General features: G+C 42.3%; 1 protein-coding gene across 2 annotated transcripts in view; it reads right to left on the reverse strand.

The window, feature by feature from the left end:
• Positions 1–12393, reverse strand: part of TMTC1 (transmembrane O-mannosyltransferase targeting cadherins 1) — a 54808-nt gene that overhangs the window by 20983 nt on the left and 21432 nt on the right. For both annotated transcript variants that reach the window (XM_044281415.1, XM_044281414.1), the window contains exons 5-12: positions 11902–12078; positions 11375–11456; positions 9598–9701; positions 4951–5140; positions 3004–3125; positions 1218–1385; positions 1027–1140; positions 328–471 (exon numbers count right to left, since the gene is read on the reverse strand). In XM_044281415.1, coding sequence (XP_044137350.1) covers positions 328–471; positions 1027–1140; positions 1218–1385; positions 3004–3125; positions 4951–5140; positions 9598–9701; positions 11375–11456; positions 11902–12078 — 1101 coding nt within the window. The remainder of the gene's footprint in view (positions 1–327; positions 472–1026; positions 1141–1217; positions 1386–3003; positions 3126–4950; positions 5141–9597; positions 9702–11374; positions 11457–11901; positions 12079–12393) is intronic.

Genomic DNA, 12393 nt, shown 5'->3' on the forward strand with positions numbered 1-12393 from the left:
GCTTGAGGGACATGACTGACACCCTTTAAGTCCTGTAAGTTGTGGATTCGTGGATTGGACTTGTTATGCCAACATAACAGATCTTCAATCGGACTGAGGTCTGGGGACAGTGGTGGCCAAGTCACCAACTTATACTCCTTGCCATGTTCCTAAAATCATTTCACATTTTAGTAGAGTGGCATTATCCTGCTGAAATATGCCACACTACAGGAGCAGTGCTGGGTGCCTATAGCTCTCTGCATTGCTTCTCCACCAAGATTACCATAAAATGAGTACTTGTCGATCCCTGCACAGAGAAGGATGTCAATTAAGTGACCACTTCCTTACCGCAGCAAATTTCCCAGGTTGAACAGTGCCCGGCTGTGCTGAGGGCTGATTTCCAGCGCCGTCCTGTAATATTCCTCAGCCGCTGTAAAGTTTGTGGTCAGTGTGCCAAGATTGTTAAGAGCGCTGGGGTGCTGTGGGTATAACCTATGGCAGAGAGCAGAACCATTAGTAAACTGTCCACAGGTCTACATTTTATTTGTCTTTTACTGATGCAGCATATTACATCTACTCCAGACGCACCCAGAGCTGCATTTAAAATCCTGCTGGCTTCGCTTTAGCTCTCAGGACAAGAAAGCTGTGCAATAACTGTGCTGTGTGCACTTCTGTTTCTGCCGCTTCCCCTTTTCAGCGCAGGGACGGCTGGCTGGACGCCTGCACAGGGTGTGCTCGGCAGAGTCTGGAAGAGGTGGTTTTTATATAAGGCACTGTATGGTAGTTTCTTATGCAGAGAACAAAGCTTCCTGGAGAAGCTGTAAGGGGTGTGTTGGCCAGCACAGTGCTGACACATTCCAGACTTTTGAATGCAGCTTTGGATGTGACTTGGTGATGGCACCTAATAACCCAGCATTTTAATGAGATTTAACCTTGGTTGGGCCCCCATTGATAAGACACTGATGAAGGTGCCATCAATGTTTATCATGGTATCATATATAAGGAAAAAATTGTAAGCTCCATGGGCACATTACCACTTTTTTGTACCTTAGGACGGTTTGGTAGTGGTTTATCGCTTCCTCCTTTCTATTCTGGTCCTTAAGAAAATTGGCGTAGTTGTAATGTACTTTGGCGTTGTGCGGTAGCGTCTCAACTCCAGATCTGTGACAGACACAAGTGACGGATGAGCAACCACTCACTGTGACTGGCGCACTCTGGTTTACTGCTCCACTCTATACCTGAACAGTGACTCCCGGGAGCGCCAGCACTCAGTCTGCCACACCGACTTACAGGAGAAGAGGACGAGGAGGAGAAGGAAACAGAAGGTTACGGCAGACGATCCTCTAGGACCAACCCGGGAGGACAGTCTTCTCAATCCGTGGACACAAAGTATACAGAAACCCATGCTGCAGACAGAAGAGAAGCACAGACCATAATCACTTAAGTAAAAGTATTTACACCCCCTGTAAAAATCTATGGGGAGAAAGGACAGAAAAGTATTGGCGCCTCCTCTGGTTAGCACAATATTTTTTAATTAAAGGGGTATTCCCATCACATACAATGGGGGCATATCGCTAGGATATGCCCCCATTGTCTGATAGGTGCGGGTCCCATCTCTGGAGAATGGTGGCTGGAGGCCCCTGGGTTTCCCGGGGTCTGTCCACCACCAAACGCACGCGCGGCCCCTGCTCCCATTCATTTCTATGGGGCAGATGGAAATAGTCGAGCCAGCGCTCGGCTATTTTAGGTGGCCCCATTGAAATAAATGAAGGGCGGCTGCGCATGCGCAGTGCGCCCTCCATTCATTTCCCTGCTCCGTTCTCGTTGTAGGTGCAGGTCCCAGACGTGGGACCCGCACCTATCAGGCAATGGGGGCATATCCTAGCGATATGCCCCCATTGTATGTGATGGGAAAACCCCTTTAAAGAGGATCTGTCACCTCTCCTGACAGGTCTGTTTTAGTAACTACTTGCATCCCCCACATAATAACAATTCTGGAGCATCTATTCTTATGACTCTGTGTTGTGCCATTCTTCTATTATTTCTTCTATAAGTTATGAATAATTTGCTAGCAGTGAAGGTCCAGCTGGGTGTTTCCAGTTGGGGGTGTGTACCTGACACTACCCAATCTGAGCTGCCAGTATCAAACTGTGCAGGGAGCCCCCAACTGGTAACACCCATCTGGACCTTCATTGCAAACATTCATAATTTCTGGCAGGAATAATAAAGGAACAGCACACCATAGAGTCATAAAAATAAATGCTGCAAAACTGTTACTACATGTTGGATGCAAGTAGTTACTAAACCAGACATGTCAGGGCAGATGACAAGTCTTCTTTAAATTCCCCCCCCCCCCCCCCCCAAAAAAAAAAAAAAGAAATCCCAGCAATAACAGTGCATGGGAACATGGTACGCGTGGCAGAAAGCTATGGGAGTATGAACCAGTTACAAGCATGGCCGCCATATTGATATCTGGCAATCATATTTTGCAAGCTTTCCTCATAGCAGCTGCTTTGCAGGTAAAATATACACAAATCCCTGGTTATATCGGCCTTGTCACCCAACTTTCCCTGATTGAGAAACCTACCAAATTCTGAGGCGATACAAGGATTTGTTCTTCAGGGCTCTAGGAAAACTGGGTGACAACCTGCTGGGGATTTTGTCATGAAAGAGCAGCCACAGTGGTTGTCACCCAGCACCACGTACAGAAGTAACAAGTAAATAAAATGTATAGCAACTTGAAAACAGAAGACAACACAAGGACTAACTGAGATTTTTACTTATACTTTGTCTTGGAATTCCAAAGCATTTTCAAAAACTCTGCTTGCTGTCTGTGAATAGGAACATTCTTGTTTACACACAGAAGTTCAAAAACCCATTCTGACCTGGTCCTGTTCACACAGCTGTATCTTGCAGCTGTGTCAGCAGGAAAGGTTTTCATACGTTTCTATTCAGATATTCCACTCGCATACAGCAAGCAGAGCTTGAATAACATAATTCCCTATTAATTAGAATGAGTCATACCTGGGCATGTAGAGAACGCGTTCAGCTACCACAAAACCAACCCTAAAGAAAAGATTGCTGGCTGGTATGAAGGGGAAGACCAAGAAGAGAAGGCCCACCACGACTTCCTGATGGCCCGCCCTCTGCAGAAGACACAGAATCCAGAAATATTACGGTACAGGCTGCAACGCTTCTGTACGGTATACAGAGGCAGCACTGAGGCTTGTGTACATTTCATTAGAAAAGGCATGTGTCTGGGGGCATTCCGGTCGGAGTGGGGGGCTTAAATTATCCCCTATATGGGATTCCAACATTAAAGGGCGTATGTCAGCAGATTTGTACCTGTGAAACTGTCTGACCTGTTACATGTGCGCTTGGTAGCTGAAGGCATCTGTGTTGTTCCCATATTCATATGTATGTAATATATGCAAATGAGCCTCTAGGAGCAACGGGGGCGTTGCCTTTACACCTGCTCTCTGCAATTGCCGCACCCTCTGCCCTTTGATTGACAGGACCAGGTGTGATGACATTTACACTTCCTGGTTAAGTCAATCAATGTGCAGCAGTTACAGAGAGAGCACAGTCTCTAGGTGTAATGGTAACGCCCCCGTTGCTCCTAGAGGCTCATCTGCATATAATAAAACATCATTGTTCTCAGCAATGCAGACACATATGAACATGTGACCAACACAGATGTCTTCAGCTGCCAAGTGCTCATGTAACAGGTCAGTCAGTGTCACAGGTACAAGTCTGCTGACAGATGCCCTTTAAATGTGACACATATGAGTGGGGTCTATTTCATAGTTATATCTAATTCTGGGAAAGCTGGGTAAGGACTACTACAGTACAGTCAGCTTTTATATGGTCCTGAAGGCAAAGCTTGTTAGTTACTGGATTCCTAATCACATTTGCGGACATATTGATTGTCATAGCAATGATTACCAGAAATAATAAAATGATCAGAGGAAGGGGGAACTGGCCATACTTTAATAGCAATGCCTTCAAGCCAAACACAGCAGTATCAGTGTGACGTGGTGACCCGGGGTCGCAGTTATTAACACAAACACCAGCGGTGCCGTGTACGCCAACCAGATAAATTCTATGGAAGGTGTTGGGAAAAATGGAGTTTCCAGGCAGTTATTTAACAGCATGATATCTGCTTCCTGCCAGGACGATAACAATCGCGTTCATGGAGGAAACGCAGGGAGGAAGACATTTTTCTTGGGGTCCCACAGGGTGACTCTCTGGCAGCGGCCCCAGTGGTCAGGGTGTGGCGATCACAAACTATACAGATTAACAGGGCCTAAAATAACCCTAAAGGGTTGATCACGCTAAAAATGAATAACAATATATAAGAAAAAAATAAATCTCTGTTTTGGAGAAAAAATGTAATCACCTACAATAAAAATGATACCACTAAGGGGCAGTGGCCCACATTTACTAACGTGAGTACACCTAGATTTTGCCCTAAAAGTAGAGCAATTTGGCATATCTTGTTTTAAAGGAAGTTTCTGTGCCTTACAAAGTTTGGGACTTAAAGGGAAGGGGCGTGGCTTTGTGTGGAATGGGTGTGTCCTAAGAAGAAAGGTTTTGCACCAAAATTGCGCCACAATTCTGGTGTAAAATTCTGTCTGAAAGTAAGCCAACCAAAGTGTTTATCCCTGCACCACAGTTATCATCCAGCCTGAACCCCTGTCCAGCTTGTGCAGGTTTACACATTCTACAGGATTAGTAAATCTGCTCTAGTGTACCATCAACTCATGCGCCTGAACAGCACACCCAATGGTCAGGAGTGGTACTGCAATGGATTCAGTGCAAAACGCTGACACATACAGTAATACAATATTTCCACTGTAACTGCCTCTTGTGGAAGAGATCTGTAACGGGATAGAAAATTGGTCTTTCCAGCTGTTTCCTAGTCCATGGCTGCAGGACTCTAACTGATGCACTTTACAAAGTGTGAATTACCTTGCTCCCAGTCAAACACTTTAGTCCGAGGGAGAGGAGTACGGCTAACAACAGGAGAGTTGATACATTGCGTATGTCCCAAATAGAGTGCACGAGGGGGATGCTGCCCACCTGCCAATCATAGCACAGAGTGATAGGGCCAAGCAGCAGCCAGGCATTGAAGGCAAGGAGGTATGAGAAGGTCAGGAATCTGCAACACAAAGCAAAATATAAATCATTATGGAGAGATAGATGGATAGACAGATAGATAGACAGACAGATACATACATACCTACCGAGATGATTGACAGAGATAGATAGAGAGATAGATAGATATAATATTTTGATTTTATGTATATAGTAGAGGAGTAGGCATCCTCTGTGGAACTTAGCACTCCCGCCCACCTGCCTGGTGCTTTTAATCAGAGTTACAATAGAGCTGGACACGCCGTGTTAGAGTAGGTCCTATCTGATGAGAAGCCACCTCGACGTTTGGTAGACGGGCCCAACATATTTTTGATCAATAATATGCGCTAAGAGCTTCTACTCCGCTTAATAGTAAGTATGGTAATCGTGTATTTGACCCTGTTCACACATTCACCTGTTTACCCACCCTTAGTGCACTTAGTGGTGTGCTGCTACTTATTTGTTTTTCTACATAGTTGCTATGGTAGCTTGCACCTGCTTGTAAATCAATTATCTCTGGAAATGCTGTTCCTTTCTTTGATTATAGATATGAGATGGATAGATAGATAAATAGTGTGGTGATGTGTACAGTATAAGTGCTGGGAGGCGTGTATATCCCACCCAGATACCTCAGCTGGGTGAGATAACTGAAATCCAGAAAGCTGCACGGGTTTCAGCAAAGTGTAGTTTGCTGAGACAGTTTTGCCTAGATGTTGTTCTGGGCTGGATTTCATGTGGACTGGGGGATAGGTTTGGTAGTGGGTTCTGCCAGTCCACACCCTTCAACTAGATCTATTGTCTTTTGCTGGAGGTGATCGCAGGTGAGGCCTACTGTAATCAAGGAGGGATAAAACAATCCTCTGTGTATGAGAGGGAGGGAGAAGGGCTGAGGAAGCTTGAGAGGCTCTGGGTGGTCTCAGCCAGGAGGGCTGAGTGTCCACGAGGCTTTGTAAAGCCTAAAGTTTGGGGGGCTCAGCGACGCCTACGGAAAGAGGGTCGCCCGGTCAGAGTCAGGAGGACTTCTGGACCATCTACCCCCAAGGGTGCTGGTGTGGTCACAGCCTGGAGGCTGCTGGACCGTATATGGCTGAGGAAGCCAGATATAATCCTGTGTGTGAACAGCGCTCTATAGGTGTGGTAGAGACAATACGTGTATTAGGTAGAGCCCAGACGGGCAGGTGTTTATTTTCGATATTTGTGTTGGTGCTGAAGTGCCAAAATACAGCACCTTTTTGACTTAAGTCCCGTTGTCAGAGGAGAAGTCTGTGATTGCGACCCCCTGAGAGAGAGCGATCCTTTACGATAGATAGATACGGTATGAGATAAATAGATAGTAGTAGAAAAAAAGGCAGCACTCCAACATAACGTGAGAAAAGTGGGTGGTTTATTAACCCATCTAGCAGCAACGTTTCAGCTCTACTCAGTGGAGCCTTTGTCAAGCTGTGTTAAAGGGAACCTGTCACTGGGATTTTGTGTATAGAGCTGAGGACATAGGTTGCTAGATGGCCGCTGGCACATCTGCAATACCCAGTCCCCATAGCTCTGTGTGCTTTTATTGTGTCAAAAAAACTATTTGATACATATGCAAATTAACCTGAGATGAGTCCTGTACGTGAGATGAGTCAGAGACAGGACTCATTTCAGGTTAATTTGCATATGTATCAAATAGTTTTTTTGACACAATAAAAGCACACAGAGCTATGGGGACTGGGTATTGCGGATGTGCTAGCGGCCATCTAGTAACCCATGTCCTCATCTCTATACACAAAATCCCGGTGACAGGTTCCCTTTAACACGTGCCATACATGATATATAAATACTGGTGTCAATCAAGTGCAACATAATTACATGATTATCAAAAACGTGATTACATATAAAATATATTTCAAAATTCCATAAAAGTGCATAATCAATTTGTGGCATGATTGCGTAAAGTCACGATTTTCACAAAGTTGTGTAGTGCATAAAATACATAATGTGACAATGTAATTATTTTTATTAAATCAATCAGGTGAACCAAATATATCAGTAACAATAAAATCTCTCTGTTGTCCATAGGCAGATCTCACCCGGAGCTGGATAACATAGAGATCGAGTTCGGCGTCAGGAAGCATGGTGCGCGCACGCGCCACCCACTTGTACTCACGCGAGATACGGGACTAAAGAAATCAACAAGAAACCGTGGTAAAGATGGCTGCCGCCTAATAGGTACTCGTAGCGCATGCGTCTGCCCATACAGTTACGTCGCTAGCGTGGGCCGCATCAACATACTAGTCACCTAGGTGACAATAAACAAGAGGTATTTAATAGAAACCACGTAACTATCAGATACCACTATTAAAAAAGGTCAATGCTGGCAGAGGGGAGGTGTCCGAGAGAAAACACCAGTCACCGGCCCTCACAGAACAACCCGATTGTCGCGACCATCATCTACCTATGGACTACAGAGAGATTATTTTAACTAATTTTATTATGCACAACTGATATATTTGGTTCACCTGATTGATTTAATAAAAAGAATTACTGGTATGTCACATTATGTTTTTTTATGCACTACACAACTATATGAAAATCATTACTTTACACAATCATGTCACAGATTATGCACTTTTATGGAATTTTTAAATATATTTTATATGTAATCACGTTTTTGATAATCATGTAATTATGTTGCACTTGATTGACACCAGTATTTATATATCATGTATGGCACGTGTTAACACAGCTTGACAAAGGCTCCACTGAGTAGAGCTGAAACGTTGCTGCTAGATGGGTTAATAAACCATCCACTTTTCTCACGTTACGTTCAGGGGTCAAGTCCTGGGAAAAAAAGTGTGGGAACTCACCCAAGATCCACTGCAACCCCCCCCCCCCCCTCCAAAAAATAAAAAAGCACAGAAAATCTAGCATGCTGTAATTTGTATCGCTGCGGACTAAAAAATAAATTAAAAAAATAGCACTTTTAGAAAAGTTTGTCCTGGGATTCGATCTCATGACCTCTACACAGCAGAAGCAAGGCATATGCCCTCACAGCTATGAAAGCTGTCTAGCTTGCTAATTAAAAAAAAATATATATAAGACTTCTACTGTAGGTAACTTTGCCCACTGTGTATGGATGTAGCAGAGCTGGGTGTGTTGGGGCAGCTGTCATGTGTATGGTTGTACACTAGGTATCAGTACACAAGGTATCAGTAGAAGTATCAGAAAAAGAAAAAAAAACACTTTTAGTTTGTCCTGGGATTCGAACTCATGACCTCTACACATTACAGGCAAGGCATTTACCCTCACAGCCATAAAAGCTGTTGAGGTAGTTGCTTAAAAAAAAAAAATTAAGACTTCTACTTATACCTAGTGTACTGATACCTAGTGTACAACCATACACATGACAGCTGCCCCAACACACCCAGCTCTGCTACATCCATACACAGTGGGCAGCTGTCATGTGTATGGTTGTACACTTGGTATCAGTAAACTAGGTATCAGTAGAAGTCTTATAAAAAAAAAAAAACACTTTTAGAAAAGTTTGTCCTGGGATTTGAACTCATGACCTCTACACATTACAGGCAAGGCATTTACCCTCACAGCCATAAAAGCTGTTGAGGTAGTTGCTTAAAAAAAAAAAAACTAAGACTTCTACTTATACCTAGTGTACTGATACCTAGTGTACAACCATACACATGACAGCTGCCCCAACACACCCAGCCCTGCTACATCCATACACAGTGGGCAGCTGTCATGTGTATGGTTGTACACTAGATATCAGTACACTAGGTATAATTAGAAGTCTTATATTTTTTTTTTTTTAAGCATTTACCTAGACGGCTTTCATGGCTGTGAGGGTAAATGCCTTCCTCTGATGTGTAGAGGTTGTGAGTTCGAATCCCAGGACAAACTTTTCTAAAAGACATTCTAAATGATCTCATAGTGAAGGAGATGATGTCATTAGGGGGCGGGGCGCCATGAGAGGAGTCGCAGGCAGCAGCACCGCACAGACAGCTTCCTCTCAACTGAAGCCGCCCCTCCTCCCTTAACCTGCCCTGCACAGTGCGCTCCGTCTCCCCCTGTGAATCTGATTCAGCTGTGTTCTCCTGGCTTGAGGCTGAAAGGGAACGGCGTTCCTGCCATGAAAAAAGTGCAGGAACGCCGTTCCCATGCGTTCCCCCTCCACTCGACCCCTGGTTACGTTGGAGTGCTGCCTTTCTTTCTACCACCAGTGAGCGGACCCTGGTCTCCGGTCCATACTGAAGGATTTGCACCCTCATGGCTGTGTGCTGCTTTTCACTTTTTTATTTCGTTCTAGATAGATAGATAATAGATCACAGGAGGAGAAGGATTTTTTCGGTTTTGTGCACAGCTGTTTGCTCTCATACACTGACAATACTGGATTACACTTCCCATTCTTCCATTACCAGAACCTGCAGGGACAAGACGGCTCTCGCCGCACAGCACAATGAGAGGCGATCCTGGACGCCGGCCACATACCTGCTGAGTATGTAAGGAGAGAAGGAGGCTGGGTTGTCCTGCTCTGAGAACAATGGCATCGACCCTCCCATGATATAGACACGGAAACCTAGCACCACAATCACCTAAGAGACACAAACAGCTGATCAGAGGTGGAGATTGATAGCGGTAAGGAATTATTACCAGTGTATGTGACTACTTCTTCTAACCATGGAGGAACAGCATTTATGAGGAGCAACTCCCCTTACAGAAGAATGCATACTGTATATAAGTAGAACGCAATATAGTAGTTATATTCTAGTAGATAGGAGGTAGTATTATAGTAGTTATATTCTAGTACATAGTAGGCAGTATTATAGTAGTTATATTCTTGTACATAGGAGACAGTATTATAATAGTTATATTCTAGTACATAGTAGGCAGTATTATAGTAGTTATATTCTAGTACATAAGAGGCAGTATTATAGTAGTTATATTCTTGTACATAGGAGGTAGTATTATAGTAGTTATATTCTAGTACATAGTAGGCAGTATTATAGTAGTTATATTCTAGTACATAGGAGGTAGTATTATAGTAGTTATATTCTAGTACATAGTAGGCAGTATTATAGTAGTTATATTCTAGTACATAAGAGGCAGTATTATAGTAGTTATATTCTAGTATATAGGAGGTAGTATTATAGTAGTTATATTCTAGTACATAGTAGGCAGTATTATAGTAGTTATATTCTAGTACATAAGAGGCAGTATTATAGTAGTTATATTCTTGTACATAGGAAGCAGTATTATAGTAGTGATATTCTTGCATATAGGAGCAGTATTATAGTAGATATATTCTTGTACATAGGAAGCAGTATTATAGTAGTTATATTCTTGTACATAGGAAGCAGCATTATAGTAGATATATTCTAGTACATAGGAGGCAGTATTATAGTAGTTATATTCTAGTACATAGGAGGCAGTATTGTAGTAGTTATAGTCTTGTACATAGGGGGCAGTATTATAGTAGTTATATTCTTGTACATAGGAGGCAGTATTATAGTAGTTATACTCTTGCATATAGGAGCAGTATTATAGTAGATATATTCTTGTACATAGGAAGCAGTATTATAGTAGTTATATTCTTGTATGTAGGGGGCAATAATATAGTAGTTATATTCTTGTACGTAGAAGGCAGTATTATAGTAGTTATATTCTCATACATAGGAGCAGTATTATAGTAGTTATATTCTTGTACATAGGAGGCAGTATTATAGTAGTAATATTCTTATACATAGGAGCAGTATTATAATAGTTATATTCTTGTACATAGGAGGCAGTATTATAGTAGTTATATTCTTGTACATAGGAGGCAGTATTATAGTAGTAATATTCTTATACAAAGGAGCAGTATTATAATAGTTATATTCTTGTACATAGGAGGCAGTATTGTAGTAGTTATATTCTTATACATAGGAGCAGTATTATAGTAGTTATATTCTTGTACATAGGAGAAGTATTATAGTAGTTATATTCTTGTACATAGGAGGCAGTATTATAGTAGTTATATTCTTATACATAGGAGCAGTATTATAATAGTTATATTCTTGTACATAGGAAGCAGTATTATAGACTAGTAGTTATATTCTTGTACGTAGGGGGCAATAATATAGTAGTTATATTCTTGTACATAGAAGGCAGTCTTTACAGTAGTTATATTATTGTAAATGGGGGGCTTCTGGCTTGTAGCCGTGAGACTGCTAGCTGTATTCTTAGGAGAGGTGACCAAACAGAAACCAATATTCTACATTCCACTTACATAGCAGGAAATCATCAGTGCTCTCTTCAAGAAGGGAGCAGCCACATCCCACATGTTCCTGGAGTGTTCAGAAGATGAGTCCCTAATGGTCAGAAACAAGGAGAGGTTACTATGGAACGTGGAGTCTATGAACTCTGATGACACATGGTGAGAGAAACAGAGCAAATCCCTCTAAAGTGAATACATCTCCAATAAACGGAAGTTGTAAGTTTCTTATTTATATATGAATCTGGAAAAGCTTGGTGACAACCGATTTGGCCACCACTGCAGCTCCCATGAAAACCAGCTTTCCCATCACAATCTGCAAGCTTTCCCATCAAAATCTGCAAGTTTACTATAGTGTGACAAGCCATATAGGACCTGTAATAATATCACTAGTATCCATATTAGTGATAATGAATGTTTACAGTAAAGACTGTTAATTGGTCAGTAACATATGTGTTCTCCGGATCAAAGAGCCTACTTCTGTACATGGAAGTGCAGCGACTTCATCCCAGTAAAATACCCAAACTTCTCATCTGACATACCTTAAAAACCTCCTCAGACACAAGATCTGGAGATCATACACCACACAGACCCCAAACACTGTGATACCCGTTTCCTTCACCAGCATGGCGCAAGTTCCCAGCAACAAACTGAGCAGCAGGAGGAAGGGAGAAGTAGTACCAGGGAAACAATCCAGGGGAGGATTCACCTCCACACTCCTAGATGAAAACACAAACACTATTAGAAACATTATATTTTATTATATAGAGGCAGTATTACAGTAGCTATATTCTTGTACATAGGAGGCAGTATTATAGTAGTTATATTCTTGTACATAGGGGGCAGTATTACAGTAGCTATATTCTTATACATAGGAGGCAGTATTATAGTAGTTATATTCTTGTACATAGGAAGCAGTATTATAGTAGTTATGTTCTTGCACATATGAAGCAGTATTACATTAGTTATATTCTTGTACATAGGATGCAGTATTACAGTAGTTATATTCTTGTACGTAGGAGGCAGTATTATAG

Source organism: Bufo gargarizans, chromosome 2, assembly GCF_014858855.1.
Source record: "Bufo gargarizans isolate SCDJY-AF-19 chromosome 2, ASM1485885v1, whole genome shotgun sequence".
Classification (NCBI taxonomy): domain Eukaryota; kingdom Metazoa; phylum Chordata; class Amphibia; order Anura; family Bufonidae; genus Bufo; species Bufo gargarizans.